This window comes from Accipiter gentilis, chromosome 14 (genome assembly GCF_929443795.1).
Source record: "Accipiter gentilis chromosome 14, bAccGen1.1, whole genome shotgun sequence".
In the NCBI taxonomy this organism is placed as follows: Eukaryota; Metazoa; Chordata; class Aves; order Accipitriformes; family Accipitridae; genus Astur; species Astur gentilis.
This window is the reverse complement of record NC_064893.1, coordinates 14251637-14269683: the sequence shown is the minus strand read 5'-3', so window position 1 is coordinate 14269683 and position 18047 is coordinate 14251637. Positions and strand designations below refer to the sequence as shown.

At 35.4% G+C, this 18047-nt stretch overlaps 1 protein-coding gene across 2 annotated transcripts in view; it reads left to right on the top strand.

The window, feature by feature from the left end:
• Positions 1-17754, top strand: part of SEPTIN7 (septin 7) — a 67566-nt gene extending 49812 nt beyond the window's left edge. The window contains exons 7-14 of one of the 2 annotated variants that reach the window (XM_049816514.1): positions 1831-1923; positions 3148-3244; positions 5377-5428; positions 6352-6477; positions 11020-11040; positions 13833-13968; positions 16055-16194; positions 16729-17754. In XM_049816514.1, coding sequence (XP_049672471.1) covers positions 1831-1923; positions 3148-3244; positions 5377-5428; positions 6352-6477; positions 11020-11040; positions 13833-13968; positions 16055-16194; positions 16729-16768 — 705 coding nt within the window. In that variant the 3' untranslated portion in view covers positions 16769-17754. The remainder of the gene's footprint in view (positions 1-1830; positions 1924-3147; positions 3245-5376; positions 5429-6351; positions 6478-11019; positions 11041-13832; positions 13969-16054; positions 16195-16728) is intronic. The other variant, XM_049816515.1, reaches the window with a different exon arrangement.
• Positions 17755-18047: the final 293 nt, after the last annotated feature.

The window sequence follows — 18047 nt, the reverse complement described above, 5'->3', positions numbered from 1 at the left end:
GATTACTATTTACAACATGGGATAATTTAGTAAGTTGATCCCTATAGAAATGGTGAGATTTGACTTCTTGCATGCAAAGTTTAAACCCTGAAGCAATGACTTGAGACAGCAAAAGTAAGTAATTTATATCTCTAGATTTAATTATATTTCTTAGTGCAATAATCTTGTTTCTATCCTCAGGGGAAGAGGTTTCAAGTATAGTATGATTCTTGGCAAGTGAAATCATTCACTGCTGAGATAAAAATCAGTAAGGGAGGAAGGGAGCTCTCAAGATTTAGGTGCCTAACAGAAGTTGTGTATGTTTAAAAAAAAAAAAAAAAAAAAAGGTATTTAACAGTATCACAGTATTATTGATCATATTGTGGTATTCAAGTTTCATTTTGGTGCACTATATTTATTAAAGATGCCTCAGGTATTAGATGAGAATCAGTATACCTGTTGTTCAGTCTTGTGCTTGGTAATGCATTTTAAGGATGGTGAGATAACTCTAACAATGATAGCACTGATATAATTTCTTTGTATTTGTAGAATAAATTTGGTCTTAATGTCTCCAAGTGGTTTATGTTTTATTTCAACTACATGATCAGAGTAGAACATTTAGGCTTTGCTGTATTATACGAGGAGGATAAGGAGGACCCAGAACAGGACAAGACAAGGCATGAAGTTTGTTTTATTGAACCGTGTCTAGTCCTAGTTTAGGAGAACACAGGTTCTGAAAAGAAGTCGGCCTTAAGTGATGTTGTGTGCAAAACTCTTGATTTAAGACTAAAAATTAAAGGACGTTTTCTGCCTTGGAGAAACTTAAGCAAGGTGCTAGACACCTGAAGTCTGTTTTGGTTGCATTTCCTGGGTTTTTTTGACGTAAAGGGGGGAAAAATGGTAGAATACAGAATATTTCTTAATGTATAAGCGACTTTATCAATGAGTTGATGTTAAATAGAGGAGACTTTCCCAAATCAAACTTCGAAAACAAGTCCTTGCATGAATTGGAAACTTATGTTCTTATAAGATTGCAAATCCATGAACCAGAAATATTCCCCAGGGCTCTTCCGAATAGCTGTCAGCAAAATGGTTTAATATTTTTCCATTCTACAATTCTGGAAAACTAATCAGCTTGTTTTTAAAAATACCCTACAGACAAATTGAGCACCAAAACAGTACAGTCTCATTTTTGATGACGCTGTCAGTTATTCTTAAATTTTCATTAGTGCTTGCAAATATTTTTCAACACAACTAACTGCTGGAGTCAGTCCATCAGTTACAAGCTCTATTAAAATAGGCAGGTGATCCTGCTTCAAGCAACTGATGCTCAGGTGAGCTAGAAACAGGAAAGAATAGGAGTGTCGGCAGTAGCTATTGTGGGAACTGAAAGGGCTGAAGTATGCCTGCAGTTATCTATTCAAATCTTTTTTTTTTTTTTTTTTTTTTTTTTTAAGGGACTCAATTGTGGGACTAGTCAGAGACTTTAAGCTGTATTGTTAGTTCTGCATGTGCAGGTAGAATTCCCATTAGTATAAATCTCTGTTTGCCATGTTGTAGGAAACTGATGTTCATTTTTGCTGCCTTGTATTGATGGATAGTATTCTGTTAGCTGTAGGGCTCCGGCCCTGATCCGGTCTTCTCCTGGCTAAGGAGACACGGTCATGCTAATAATCCCTTGGGGTCACCTGATGGTGTTAAACATGTGCAAGTTTTGTGATGTAACTTGGTTACCTTAACATGCAAGGATCTTCCATACCAAACAAAAGTAGGGAGAATTGGATTGCAGCAAGAAATAGAGTTATTACAAATTATTAATTCCTCAAACAAATAACATATTTTTGGTTTTAGATAATGAAAGAAATCCAAGAACACAAAATTAAAATATATGAATTTCCAGAAACAGATGATGAGGAAGAAAATAAGATTGTTAAAAAGATAAAGGTAAATAATTTTCTTTTGGAAAAACTACTTGGGGTGGGGGGTGGGGGGAGTAGAGGGTGAAAAGCTTTTTGTCATTAATGAAGAGCCCACCAAAATGTTTAGAAGATAAAAATTGGATGTAAAGCTCTTGTAAGAGTCACTGTTCCTCAGCAGAGGCAATGAATGGCACTCTTAGACAGATAACTTAAGTCTTTTAATGGCTAAAATTCAGAATAAGAGCACTAGATCACATGTTCATTTAATAAACTCTTTTCAGATCACTTTCTCTTCCCATTCCTATTTGACTTTTATCCACCTACCACATTTTGTTTGATTCTGAGCTTTGAAGGAGGCAAGGGTTGTCTTTTCAGATAGAGGTGTGCAGCGGCACAGAGTGTGTGCGTTACAGTTAATAGTTGTCTGACTAGTTGATATACTGAAACCTTAACGGAGACGAACGACTAAGAAAATCAAAAGGACTGTTAGGCTGTTTGAAAGGCTTTTTCTTTGTTTACTTGTGGTTTTGGTTTGTTCTTTTATGTTGGAGTCCATCTTGTATACGTTTCTAGAGCCTTGCTTCTGTTTGTTCAGTAGCTTTAACAGCCTGTGAGAGCTTTTACGTTTTTTTGTTACTCTGGGAATCACTTAGGATACATAAACACAAATAGTACAAATGGAAGATATTATGGAACTAAGCCTAAAGGAGAAGAGCAGAATAAAAGCAAGGACAAAAGTCCAAAATACTTAGCTTTGTACACTTCCTTTCAGCTACTTGAAGCTGCTCTTGGCTTCTTTGTTGCTTGTTACACTGGAGGGATTTTTGGTTCAGCTGAAAACAAGAACTTGAAGTAGTTCTTTGCCAAACCTTTGAAAACTGGGTACAAGTTCCAGTCCAAGTAACAGTCCTTGTAGCCAGTAGGAATATGAATTGATAAATAATTATTGTGCAATTGAGTAAATAGGAAATGGTTTGCCTGTTGCTTAGCTTACTAAGTAACAGTAATGTCTGTTTCTTAACTAGATTTACAGAAAACAAGTGTAAGGAATTTCAAAGGCGTGTGTGTGTATATATGTGTCATTAAACTAGGCAGAGGTCAGTAAACATGAGTATTCTCACACTTTGGGTAAGCTGCATTGCAGTGTTATAGCGCCAAACTAGCTTATGTCAAGTTTATACATGGGCATGCTTTCAGTATCTTTTGGCAGTAGAAACTTTTATTTTTAAAGTAATACTTTATCTTGTAGGACCGTTTACCTCTTGCTGTGGTAGGTAGTAATACGATCATTGAAGTCAATGGCAAGAGAGTTAGAGGAAGGCAGTACCCATGGGGTGTTGCAGAAGGTAAGGCTTTCTTGTGACTTTTTTTATCTATTTAAAACTTATTAGACATTAGTCTGTTTTTGAAATGTTTGAAATGCTTAATTTGGTCTGGAAATTTATTGTATATACCATTTTGTTATTCTGACAGTCTTGGAACAAGGTAAAGGTTCAGCAACATGTAATTTTGCAAGCAGATTCCTGTTGAAGCCTCACTGAGGAATTGTAAAACCTGTAGTAACTTACTGTAGTTAATGATGAGGCTTAGATTACAACTATTTGCTAGCATTCTTATTTTAATTTTGTTCATATAAAAACTATGTATTTCTTAAATTCTTCTTTCTAGAGTATTCACATTATAAATGTTAACTTGATCAGCTTGACTAGCATAAATGCAATTTAAAAATTTAAAGTTTCTGGAAGAATTTGTGGTATTTTTCCAAAACATCTGAGTCCTAATTGCTGGGTTGTAGCAACTGGTAATGAATTGAATACTTTTGATGGTTCTTTTTTTTTTTTTTTTTTTAATTCATTTAAAATTTGCTTTCTACTGTTAATAAAGGCTTGAAGATAAGTGCATGTTCTTCTGGCAACCATTGCTTGTGCTTTAATGCTGTTCACTTATTTCAGATGGCACATGGCATGGCTTGCACCATGCTGTATAGTGAAACAATCACTAATATTAAACTCTTTTTTCCATGATCATTGGACTTTTTCCTTGTAGTATGTGTATATTGAATAAAGAGAAGATTTTTTTTTTTTCCCCTCACTATTTCTGCCTTCCGAGGGGAATGGACTATAAATTTGATGCAGTGTAAAACAGACAAAAAAAAACCCCAACCAACAAGCACTGTATGGACCAAAACTTTAAAGAGAAATGCTGTAGCACTTTGAAGTGTGTGTCTGGCAGGAAATGAGGTTTGGCAGAAAATAAGAACCAGCTGCATCAGAGAGGATCAAGCTTTATTTAAGGCTTTTGCATTAGCATTTGGAGATGTACAAAATGGTGTTGCTTTTCTTTATTTTAAAACAAACTTCATAAATGTTTCATGCTCATGTGATTGTACAACTTTTGGAAGGGAAGAACTAGCCTAACTATGAGGAACCTCTTTAAGTGGCTTTGAGTCTGTCAACTAAGGACAGAACACTTGGACATGATGCTTTTTGGGGAGTATGACTTCATGTACTATCTGAGTGGAACTTGCCAGTTTGTGTAAAACCATGGAACAAAATAATGCAGGAGTGCAGATACAAGATGAACACACAAAGGGGCTACGTGCTTCATTTTTCTGTAGGATTCACTGAAATTACTTGAGTTATTTTAATTCTTTCATCCTGTTTTTCTTCCTCCTCCCCATGAAAATGTCCATCTCTACTTCAGGGGCACGTTGGAATCTGCCTTGTGCCTTTCTTTTTTGTGCACTGAAGAGCATTGTGTGTTGCCTTCTCTGTCTGCATGCCAGAGAGTTCTGGGGTGTGCATTTTTCTCCAGTGTTGTTTCATTACCTATCAGGGAAATACCACTCACAGCATCAGCCTCTTCTACAGTAATGGGATGATAGGCACAGTGGAATAGGTGGCATCTAATGACAGCTGCCAATGCTCTGTTTTGGTCCATAGGCAGGTGTATCAAATTAAATATACAACCTTCCTTTGCTTAGTTTTAAAGAACTCAATCCACATTAAAACTAAAATGAAGACTTTTGCAACTCTTTTGGTGGGGCAGAGAGAAATAGATTGCATTAAGTCAGTCTTCTAAAGGTTTTGGATATAGCTGGATCCAGACTCTGATGTCTTTAGTGTCTGATCCTTAATTATACAACTGTGCTGGCAGGGCCTCCAAAGGATCATAAAGTTAGTTAAATTGGCAAAACTGTGTTTCTGTTGTGGTACCTTATTCTGCTGTACTGACTTGGAGTACAGTTTGCCAGTATGGCTTAGGGGAGCACAGGAACTTTGCTGGTAAGATATATTGATAGAGTTATATTGTTAATGCTTTCCTACTGTTAACACACATACTGTTTTGAGTAAGGAAAGACTGGAAGTAATCTGTTGTTGGAATGAACGTAGGAGGTGGGTGACATCTAAAAGCCTTACCTCTGTTTGAGGCACATATTTTGATTGGTATCTCCACAAAAATTTACCTTTCTTTGCAGTTGAAAATGGTGAACACTGTGACTTCACAATTCTGAGGAACATGTTGATAAGGTAAGTAACTCACAGGTAACATTAAGTTTTCTAGTATGCCGGAGAGATTGGAAAGTCACATATTGGAGAAAAAAAGGATTTGAGCTAGTGAGTTCGTACTAATTCCCATATTTTTCATTGTAAACAGTATCTTACACTTTATGATATCTTGTTTAACCACATATTTAGCAAGCAGTGGTGGTGGTGATGGTTTTTTTAAATAGTTCTCTTTACTTTCTTATTACTTGTTCTCAAAAATTATGATAAACCATAGGAACCCGAGTTGTCTGCTAGTGCTGATGTGTACTTAGTTGTAGGCATTTTTTAAAAAAATTTCAGCATTGCGGTTGTCTAAAGCAAGACTGCCTGTGCTTCATTGTGTTACGTGCTGAGTCCTACACTCACAGCAGTTCAGTAAGTGACGTCTGCTGTAACAACTGTTAGTTTGATTATTAAGCTTTGTTTTTCTCTAGGCTGATGATGGAAAGTTATTAAAGAAAGCTAATGTAAAGTTCGAGACCAAGATACAAACATTTAACTTTTGCAGACTTAAAAGATAGAAACTAGGAAGTTTTGGCTTGTTGGTTGTTTCTTGCCTGACATGCTTTGGCGCACTTAACTACAGTAGTAATACACAGTTCTCATAGCTGTTCTCCAAAACTTGCAAGTTTAGCCACAGAATTCAAAGTTTCTAAAGATTGGTCCTGTAAGTTAATGTTTGGAATACTGCAAACTTGGGATAGTTCAGTGCAAAATAATCTGTTATTTCTGGGACTTTGCGGTCAGGACAGCTCTAATTTAAATGGAAGAATGACAACATTGTGGGGAATGGGACATTAACAGGGGGATATAATTTAAGTCTATCTGCAGTATGAACATGGACTGATTTTTCAGATAGTATTTTGTATTTGTGCACTAAGATGGTAAATTACACTTATTGACAGAACTCATATGCAGGACCTGAAGGATGTCACTAACAATGTACATTATGAGAACTACAGAAGCAGAAAACTGGCAGCTGTTACATACAATGGTGTTGACAACAACAAAAATAAAGGGCAGCTAACAAAGTAAGTTCTTGTTAAGGTTGTATTGCACTTTAATCTTTTTGCTCTGGTTTTCGGTTGATGGTTGGTTTTCTGTATGTGTGGTGGAATTTTTTGTTTGGGGTTTTTTTGGGGGGTAGGGTGGCTTTGTATTTATCGTCCAATCAGTTGCCTCGTCACTGTTTTCTGGTCTGAAAACTGTATACCTCTTGTTTACTTATGATTTGTTTTTTCTGTTTAACTGAGGTTTACACTAGTTTAACTGAACATGTTAAATAACTGGGTTTTAGTTAGATTCAGTTCTGAAGCGAATCCTTACATTTACTATTTCTGTTTGAGTTTTATTTCACTGGTACTTATTGCAAAGTTTTTGTGCATTAGTGTTTCTATTTTGGTTTATATACTACTTTTGGGATTATTGGTTCTTTTGGCATGAATGCTCAATATTCAGTCTCAGGGATGTTTTTGAGAAGAATGGGTTAATATTTGTTTAGAAACTGAAAAACCAGACCTGCTACTGTCATCTTTGAAATGCTGCCCTGGCTACTTCTATGGTTGCTTATCATGGCAGGGAAATTATTGCACCATCTTTATCTTTTGTGAGAGGAGAGTTGCAATGCAGGGCTTTTTGGTTTTTGTTGCTGGTTTGTGTTTGTTTTGTGTTGGTTTTTTTTTTTAACCCTAATATGTAGTTTTCATTATCTCTGACAAACAACTTGCTGTCAATCTGATGAAGTTATTGGAAGATTTAAAAGTAGGCTCTATTGTATTCTGCATTGTATAATGTTATTTGAGAATAGCTACGCTCTTAAATTTAAGTATTTTTCCTGCTCTGCATTTATCAATTGTATCAACAATAATTAGTGATTAAATAATTATCAATTAGTGATAGTCTTATTTCTTTTATTTGTACTATATTTAAATACAGATTTCCTCAACCAAAATATAGGGTACTATTCTGTTCAGCTAATGATATGTCAAATTACAGCTGTTCTTCCTGAAAAAGATCCCTGAAATTAGATGGAAATATCTGCTATTCCCATCCATATGACAGCTACAAAGCCATTTTTCGCTAAAGGAGTGTCTATTCTACACTATCTTAATGCGTTGAAAGTGGCTGTGAGGTGATGATTTAAGTGAGCATGATTTTTTTCATCAAATGTGAGCCTACACAAGACTTCCCTGCTCAGCATTGACAAAAAATGTAACAGTATATGTCAGTTATATCAACTCTTCAAAAGTGTACTTAAATTTAGGTAAAGTTTGTAGTGAGGTCAAGTCTTAAAAAGAATAAATTTCAAATATGTGTATCCATAACACAGTGGTTACTTCTTCTCACTGCCCTGTTTCCTGCCATCATATTATCCCTGACTCGCATCTCAAGGCTTCTGAATGCATATAGCAAGTGTGTTAGAAATACTTCTCAAGCTACACTTGTCCTCATACTGCTACAGTGTTGATGGTAGGGAGAGGAGGAGTTTTAAGAACTAAAATTACTAAATGAGGTAGTCACTGTGAAAAAATTGCGGTGAAGGGGCATGGAAGGTAGTTTGCACATTTGAGAACAAAGCGGTGCAGGTGGGCACATGAGAGCAGAAAATGTGCTTGAGCACAAGAACTTGAGCCATCTTTCTTTTTGCTAAGGTGGTGGTATAGTAACAGTAGTGCAGAACAGAAAATTCTGCATTTCCTCCAGGACTTCTAACTTGCTATTTCTATACTTTTTACTGTACTATTATTTGCTATTACTGTACTGAAAAGTGAAAGTTTTTCATTGTAATTTTGGATATCGGAGGAAGCTGTATAGATTTTATTTTTTGTGTTGTTTAATGCTATTTTTTAATACCTTTCCAAATCTGGGCATGTTTTCCTTAGATTTTGAAAAATCTTAATTTTAGTTATAATACTTTCACCATTTTGTTTTGTGTCTGCTTAGATTTCTGTTAGTCTGCACCTACAAACTTAGTCTGTTACTTAATCCAAGTAAGGACTGGCTATTCTGCCTTCTTCTTAAAAAGAATAATGCAGTGATTTTTTTTTTTTAAACATTATTTTTTTTATTCCCATATTGCAAACGTAACAAGACGTACTTTTGTATGAATGCATCTACCAGAAGGTTTCAAACCTCTTTTTGTGTCCTTCATTCTCCCCCTCACCCCAATCAGTTGCTGATAGCATTGCTGAGATTTCCTTTTTAGCTAGAATTTACACTAAGAGGGTCTGGAATTACTCTGCTTTCTGAAACATGCTTACTTTTGCATCTCCTGCCATCTCAGATCACTGTGCTGTCCCACCTGAATACTTCTAGGTAAACATGCCTTTTGGAACAATTTTTTCCGTAAGAAATCTGTCGCTCAGAACACTGCAGTACTGCAGCTTGGAGGTGAATAAATACAACTGGCACTCTTAGCTATCAGGTTTTCTTTTTCTCAAGAGAAAAAATAAATTACTGCAGTTTGTGTGATTCAGCTATGGAGAAAGATGAAAGATGGCAAAATGTATTGCAACCTTGTAAGAAATACTTGAACGTTTCCTTAGAGTTTGTTCCTCCATACATAGGATGACTTAGTAAGTAAATAAATAAAATTTTTGAATGCATGTACTGGTTATGAAGCAGCTGATGCTATTCTTGTCTTGTTACCTTAGCCATATGTTGAGTTGCAGCATTTTTTTTAAGCTTTAACATGCTTTTTTGGCTGCGATGTGTTTTCATACTTTTGAATCTAGCATAGTTGAAGCAGCATAGAAGGAATTTTCCTAATAACCGTGTGTCTTCCTGGAAATTAATTGAAAGAGGGAGGAACACTATTAACAGTTTACCTGTGCATCCCCTTAGGAATTTTATGCTTGCCTGCTTACCTTTTGTAAGAAGTGTCTGTGTCTCAAAATGGAGCAACATTTGACTTTGTCCTTTGGAAATCTGATTCTTTCCCAGGAGACAAATCCTCTATCTCTACATGAGAATGGAGACGTGCTCTGATGCTATCTGGTAGTATTACAAGCGTACTGTTAAACACAAATACAATTTCTGACTCTGGAAACTCCTAAGCTGCTGTTCTTTTGTAAGCTGGGAGGGCAGACTTAAGAGGAGATGTACGTGCAGTGGTTCTTACACTCTTCCAAAAGTATCTCCTACTGGCAGCTATTGGAGACTGGACTGACCTTTTGTACCTTTAAAACAGCTGTATTTTTATGATCTTAGCAGGTCTTTGTTTGTCATGCAACTTGTTAACATATTTCTTTGAACAAGAATGCAAATGTGAAAACAAATAGAAGTATGTGCTACAAGTTTTAATAATGCTTTGCAGATGAATTGAAGCAGTTTCTTCTATCTAGTTGATAATTTTCTTTCTGATTTGTCTCCTTTGATTCAGTGAAACTCTAATTGACTGTTCTACAAGTAACTTGTTGACCTAAGAGCAATCCAAAGCATGTATTTTCTATGATTATGTAGCTTTTTGGTATTTTAGTTTTAGTGTATGATTTCTTCAAATTTTCAACATCATCCCAACCATTAAAAAAATAAAATAAAATGCCAAGGGTAATCTGCACATGTATGGATAACTTGTCTCTTCAAACTATGTGGTAATTGTAATTTCAGATGTGTACTACATGACGTGAGAAAATTGGCATTTGCTCTGAAATTTAAAACATCTAATTTGAGAAATCTTTGCTGTATGAAGCTGCTATCTTCAGCGAGTTTAAAAGTAAAACCTTATTTTATTGAAAGCCATATTGTACACTGCAAAGATAAGCCTTACCCATCTACTGATCTGTTCAATAACCTGTCACACAGGGTAACATAATACACGATGCATAGGTCCTTTTAACTGCCTAGCTTACACTGCTTCAACTGCCTTTGCCTACATTCTTAGCGAATTCTGTGAATCGGTTCTAATAATTAAGCCCATCGTACTGTATGGTGAGACTTAATACCAGAATCTTCTTTTCAGACTTCTCCCCACCCCCCCCCCCCCCCCCGCCCAAGTATTAGTGAAGTGCTAACACAAGCATGCTGGGGTTAAGCATCATGCTCTGGGGAGGTGACCCTGCAGCCCAGCCTTCTTCAGAGCTCAGCTCAGCCGCCCGTGAGACCTCTGCTGGCCTTTGAAGTCAAGTGCTCCTTTTGTAGCACAAGAGCATTTGGGGGTTTTTAATACAATGTGCTTTACTAGGTGACAATTCTTAAATGAACGGATAAGCCTCCATATGGCATCGGTTTCCGAAAACTTGTTTAGAGCCAAGTGGTTGTTCGTGTCACTAAAAAGATTTAAAATCACTTTAAAAGAATGCATATTCTAGGGAAGCTATTCCTGAAAGTATCTGCACATCAAACCTGCATTAATATTTACATGGTGTAGTGATTTACTAACTGAATTTGAAATAAATATAACAAGCTTTAACTAACAGTCTTTCCTTTTACTGTGAAAAATTTGCTTTTGGGGGAGCACAAAATTAGCTTTAGGAATCTATTAATAATGAATTTACTTTTTTAATTATTACATTTTGGTTTTGTGGTTTTATTTAAGCATGCTAAGCTAAGCCTCTGTATTTTTTGTTTTTTAGATTTGACACAGTTGAAGGCATGTAAGTGGTCATTTAAATTTTTCCAAAAAACTTAAAGACAAAAATCTTATAAACACAAAAAGGGTTTCACTGTTTAATGTTTCAAATTTAAAACAGTTGTTATCCTGCTCTTGGCACTGGTTTTTTGTTTTTTTTTTTTTTTTGTTTTTTGTTTTTTTTTTTTCCCCTAGCAGGTTTGGGTTTTGTTCTAAAGCTGTGCTAATGTAAACTTTAGGAATTTATAAATACTTTCAGTGACAAATATCTCTGTAAAAACACATCTTCTTTAGAAACTTTTTGGCTAAGCCTCAAGACAAATTTGGTTAAATTTCATCAAGGAGTAGAAGTGCATAAATTATGAAATTCCCCCAGTTTCTCTCCACAGCTCCATCATCTTTACATAGATGCTTATAAAGAATTAGTGGAATTTTCATCCTTATCTGTAAATTTACAGCTCTTCATTGGATTGGGGATTTAGTTACTTTAATCTTTTCTGACCATGGTTTTATCTTATTAGTGGCTTGCAGAGGTTCCACTTTGTGCATATCTAGAATAATTTTTAATTTTTGGAGATGAATTTAGAGGACTGTTTTAACACACATCCTGTTAAATTAGTTAAATGTAAAACATCTTTGTTTAGTGGTTTGGTTTTTTTCCTTCAGCTCTTTTTTTTTTTATTCAAGTCCCTTGTATAGTTTTATCCTGAAACATAGGATGATGTGCTTTTACCCACATCACGTATTTAAGACCTAACAAAACCAGTTGTAACTGATGTTGTAAAGCTCTCAGCTGTAAATGCTCACTTGTTAGTTTATCAGATTTTCTGTGCAGATTGATTTTTACCACTTTCTCAAATACAGCTCACATGACATCCCCATTAGATTATTAGGTTGTCAGTAGATGGGATGGTTCTGCTCCCATTTTGAGTCTGTAGAAACTACAGCAATGATTCCTCAGTATTCAGATCTACTTCCTAGGTTAATTTTTGAAGAGCAGATACATTTGAGAACTTTACACTTCTAAAAGGTAACAACAAGAAAATAGTCTCGTTTTCACAGCTGGTTAGCTTCCACAAGTACTGCTACTCACCTCTTCTTTCATTTTCTAATTTTTGTGTATTATTGTATTTTACCTGTGGTTAACCTTTTTTCCTTTCCCCCCCCCCCCCCCTTGACAAAAGTTGCTAGCAGTTAGCCTTTTGAAGGGCTAAAGTAAACATTAGGCTGAGGCTCAGTTTCAGTATATTATACAGCATTTTACTCGCCACTCCAAGCTTTGCAACTGTTAGTTCGGATTTTTGATTTTTTTTTAATAGAAATGCCATTTTCTTCCTCCTTGCCCCCCACCAATTGTCACCCTTAAAATACTGGTATTTGAGGAAAAAATTCATATGGCCTTGACTTCATGTGACATTGATTACTTTCACTGTATGGTTAGTTGGTAAAAATGGGCAAGCAGGAAGGATAAAATGATCCATTAATAGTCAAACCAGATCTTAACTATGATATATAACCTCCATTCCTTTAAGAATCAATGGCAAATTCTGAATCAAAATAGACGTTGCTAATTATGTTTCAGTCATCACTGAAAGTCAATTCTTTTGTCCTTTTAGAATGCTTTTCCTGCATGTTTTGAATCAGAACGGGGGGTGGGGGTGGGGGGGGTGGTGTTGTTTGGGGGTTTTTTGGTTATTTTGTTTGGGCCTTTTTTGTTTGTTTTTTTAAGAAATTAAGACAAAAAAATATTTTTGATAGGGCTTAGGCTTGCCACCTCTGTTTTACAATTTACTGGTCTGAGTGACTTTTGCATACATTACGGTAGATACCCTTTGCCGGTTGATTATAACAGTTCCAAATATATTCAGTTCTTCATTTTTACCAACACAATAGTTAAAACTTTGTCATTTAAGCTGTACATACTCAAAACTTAAAAAAGAGGCCAGTGATTTGTTTTGATTACTCTTTATTGAACAGCAGAAAAGTCTCACAAGACTCTTACGTAGCAATCATCACTAGATCAAAATCACCCTGATTTATTGGATATTTAATATGAAACTTGCTATTTAAAACTTGTATCACCATAACATTGATAGCAGGCTTATACAGCTTTAAAGATTCAGTAGAATCCAGGAAAGTAGTTACCGTAAAGTGTATAGAAAAATTAAAAATAATGTACATTATTTTTATACATAAAGTTTATTAATAGCTTTCTAAATGGAAATATTCCAACTAACACTTTCATGAAATCCTTATGTTTAGTTGCCCGAACCTTTTTTTGCAAAGTTGCTATATCTTCAAAAGTATCACCACAGCGTTCAACACAATTGTAATGTTAACTTACTCTTGGGCTCACTTTGAACAGTGAATATTTAGAGAGGAAATGGGGCTTTTGTCTGCAGTGCTTTTAAAACTTTTATTATGTCCATTCATTTTTTTATATATTTGAACGGGAAGGAAAAAGATGCCTGAAGATCACTTGGAAGATGCTAATTTTTTTTGTTTTAACTTTGGTTTCCTCTCTTCCCATGACCAGGTTCTACTAAAGATAGAAAGACAAGAATTTCTGTTAACCTAAATGTAATGTAATTGAATTGTGGGGGAGGAAAAGATATTGTATGAAATGTCTTTTTGAAGAAAGCTTAACTGAACAGTTAATATAATAATGCAAATCGAATTTAAGCTAGCAGTGCATACAGCAATGTTATTTATCTTACAATGCTTCAGCATTTTTATCTTGTTTTTTACAGATACCCTAATGTAACAGACAGGAAAAAAGTTCTTATTAGCTAACTTCTTCTTCTGGATTTGTGGCAGGAGCCCGTTGGCACAGATGGAGGAGGAAAGGAGGGAGCACGTAGCCAAAATGAAAAAAATGGAAATGGAAATGGAACAGGTGTTTGAGATGAAAGTCAAAGAAAAAGTTCAGAAACTGAAGGACTCTGAAGCTGAGGTACTCAAAATGTCTTAAACCTTAATATGCTTGAGGCAGAACAAGTGTAAGGATGGCTCTTTTTGCCAAGACTTTGCAACATAACCGCTGTCTAGGAATTGATTCCATAGTTAGATTTTATGTTTAAAGACAACTCAGTTATTCTTTCTCAACATGTTGTCTTTGCTGAAATGGTATAAGCCCAAACTTAGTTTTAATGTGCACATGCATTCTCTTTATTTTCACAGTCACAATATGTTAAAATACTCCTTAACTTTCTCACTTTCTTTTTCTCCCTGTTCTTTGGAATATTTTATGCCTGTTTTCTTCCATGTGCTTTAAAAAGTTCTTGAGATTTTCATGGTTTATATAAGCTAATGTAGTAATGGTAACCTGCGTTGCATATTAAAGAAGCAGTTCAGGAACTTGATATGATGTCTATAAGAAATCATCTAAATGAGAATTACTAGATTAAGGAAGAGGCAATGATATGTTCTTGTCAGTGTTCTGGTGTCATTTGAACATATATAAATTTTAAGGTTGTTTAATTTCTGTCACCTCCAGGTGAAGTCCTTCCCGTGAAACTGTTTCTTATGGGCTTCAAGCAGCTCTTGAAGTGATCTTTTTAAGAGACTACTATAAAATTATGTTTAAATAGAAAATTAATTTTGAGTTTTGAGAAGGCAGCTTCTCACAAGAAGTCTAATAGAGAAGTTCAAAACTGTCAAAGTTCCTAAAGAAAGTTTGGCTCCAAATTTGAGGGAAACTGTGAGGAACCCTGGAAGGGTAGTTTAAATACTTGGCAGCCTAGGCATTGTCAGGAGCCAAGGCATACTGGATCAGAGGAAAAAATACATCAATCTAGATTCTCCCCACACACACACACTCTTTTGGAGAAGCGAATGGATAAAGAGATAAATGCTAGGATACACCAGTCAGCAATTTGAGGATTGCAAAGCTAGATGTTTTATCTGGATCACAGTGTTTAATTAGTCACTAGATTTATACCTCCTCAATTTCTGTCTCAAATCTTTTTGAACCCATTTACACTTCTGGCCTCCACACTTTCCTTGTTATATGAAAAACAAAGAAAAGCCTGTCTTATTGCTTTTCATGTATTACCTCATGACTTCTGAGCGAGTGCATCCTGTGATACCAGTTTTTAAATGTTCGTGCAATTCATTCCTTTTTTCTTTTTTCCTTCACAATTCATGACTTCCTAAACTTCTGTTGCATTTTTCTAAATGTAGAAAAGTAGGCAATAGACAGTGCCTGAGTATAAAGCATTTTAAAAATTTGTAAAAGGAAATACATTTTGAATGGTTTGTGTAAGACAGACTTGCAAGAGAGTAAGGAAAGAGTTCTATTTAACTCAATTAAAAAACATGTTACACCAAACAAAAGGAATCACTTTTCCTGACAGTGTCTCCATTCTCAAAACACATTTGATTGTCAGTCTGTCCCATCAACTTGCATGAGAGACTTCTTATACTGTTCTGGCAGTGTAGGCAATTCACTTCAATAATACTAATTCATTTAATTAGTGAATAAATTAATCCCTGTAACACCCCCCCCCCCCACACACACACACACACACACCCCGCTACCAAAACCTTGCCACACAAAACCAATACAACATGTTTTCCCTCCCAAATAGATCCTTAATATACTTAATACTATAGGATGAAATAAACGCTTGGGGTTTTTTCCCTACACACAGTCAAAGATGCTGCTAATTTATGCATTACTGATACTCAATGCTTTGCAATTTGCTGCTTAACATTTGCATCAAATATCAAATGTTCTTGAATTTCCTTTTGTTTGCCACATGTGTAGCTGCTTACAATCCCTATGTGTAACTCAGGCAGCATTTGGGGTGTTTTCTGTTAACTCTAAAATGAGGCTATGGGATTAATACCCTTTTTGTTTTCATTATGGGCAATACCTATAACGCTTTTGAGTTTTTGGCCTATCAGTTACTTTCTCTGAAGAGAAAATATACTACTATATTTTCTTGCATTAGTATAATTGCTGATGTTTGTTACTATGGCTCCAAAAGTTGCTGTGTTTTCTGCGCTTACTGACTCTGCTCAATAATGTTCTATAGCTTCAGCGACGCCACGAGCAGATGAAAAAGAATTTGGAAGCACAACACAAAGAATTAGAGGAAAAGCGTCGCCAGTTTGAAGATGAAAAAGCAAACTGGGAAGCTCAACAGCGTATTTTGGAACAACAGAATTCTTCCAGGTAAATTGGAGTCTTGTCCTGCAGTTCACAGTAAATGTTCCGTAGCTTTCTGCTAAAAGGCAATTTCTGTGGTAACAATGGTCAGTGGTGGTTGACCACTATGGAAGTATCACTTAAAAGCCAAGAAAAATCTTGAACTGCTTTTAGTTACAAATGAGCATATGTCAGAAATATTGGAAAGATTATTAGTTTCTAAAGCAGAATTTAATCTCCATACATAATTAGATCTATCTAAAATAAAATAAGTTTGTATTTGAAAGCTAGATTGCATCAGACTTCTGAGCGATGAAGAGTTAAAGCTTTGAGAATGAAAGTATTTAATTCTAGTCCTTGGAAGGGGAAATCTAGTGATAAATGCATTGCTTGACTTCATGTAGTATAAATACTGTGTACATAATGAGTTTCATACATTGTATTTCAACCAATAAAGCTTTATAAAATGCATATTTTAAAAGATGTACATTAGTAACTTTTTTTAAAAATCAGAGCATGTATGCATTATTTAACAAACTTTTTTTTGATATATCATTTTAGAACCTTGGAAAAGAATAAGAAGAAAGGGAAGATATTTTAAAGGCATCATTTTGACCACCAGTTATGTATTAGTTGCCAATATGCCAGCCTGGACATCAGTGTTTGTTGGATCCGTTTGACCAATTTTGCACCCGTTGTATCCATAGTAATGGATTTAACAGCATGACAATTTTTTGTTGATTTTGATGGAGAATGAGATGCCTTGAATTGTCTAGGGTGTTGTGTACTTGGAAAAATAACAACTCTAAGTACCTTTTGTTTTCCTTTCCTGTTTTTTTAAAACATGTCATTTTAATGCAAAAGAAAACATTTTACTGTTGTACAATCATGTTCTGGTGGTTTGACGGTTTACAGGATATTAAAAAATGCAAGGACTCTAGACGGTTTTTGGTGAGGATAAATTGCCATAATATGATGCAAACAATGCTTCTCTATTATTATAATACAAGAATTCCATTCAGTGCAGCATATACAATAATGTAATTTAGTCTAACACAGTTGACCCTATTTTTGACACTTCCATTGTTTAAAAGTACACATGGAAAAACAGAAGTTGTAGGCTTACAGTGCACCTAAGCTTTTTATAACAACCCTTTTATGTTTTGGATTCTTTGAATATATGCTATTCTCATTTAGTAACTTCTTTAGCCAGAAGGATCTCATTACTGCTTCATTTTTTGTAATAACATTTAATTTAGATATTTTTCCATATATTGGCCCTCCTAAATAGAATATAGCTTCTTTCATATGGTAGGAACCAGTGAGTAAAACTTTCCTTTAACTCCCTTTTTACATTTTATGGTAAGTAGCAGGAAAACGCATTTATAGGTCATTTCTAGACAAAATTGTGGCGTTAACTACCAACCTGTTTCTACCTGTGTGCAGTCTTTCTTTATTTTACTAGAAATGGGAATATGGCCTCAAGAAAAACATCACCATTTCACATTTAGCTGTATTCATATACTGCATTTCTGTATTTTTGTTTGTATTGTAAAAAGTCACATAATAAACAATGTTGTGATGTAACATGCTGCTGTGTCAGAAATTTAAAAGTATTCCTCTGGTAAATGTTTGAACGTTCTCTCTTCCATCTGGACTTGTTTGACCCATGTCCTTGATTTGTCCCAGGAATTAGTTCAAGGTATAGAAGCTGCCTATGCATTGTGGAATTGGCAGACAATCCGGTTTCCGTGGGGGTGCTCGGTATTGGCAGAAGGAAGGTCTGCATTGCCCAGAAGAGGGCACCAAGTGCCCGCAAAGGCTGTGCTGTGTCCCGCCGCCTCCGGTTTTGGTAGTCACTTCGGCCTTCTTGCCAAGGT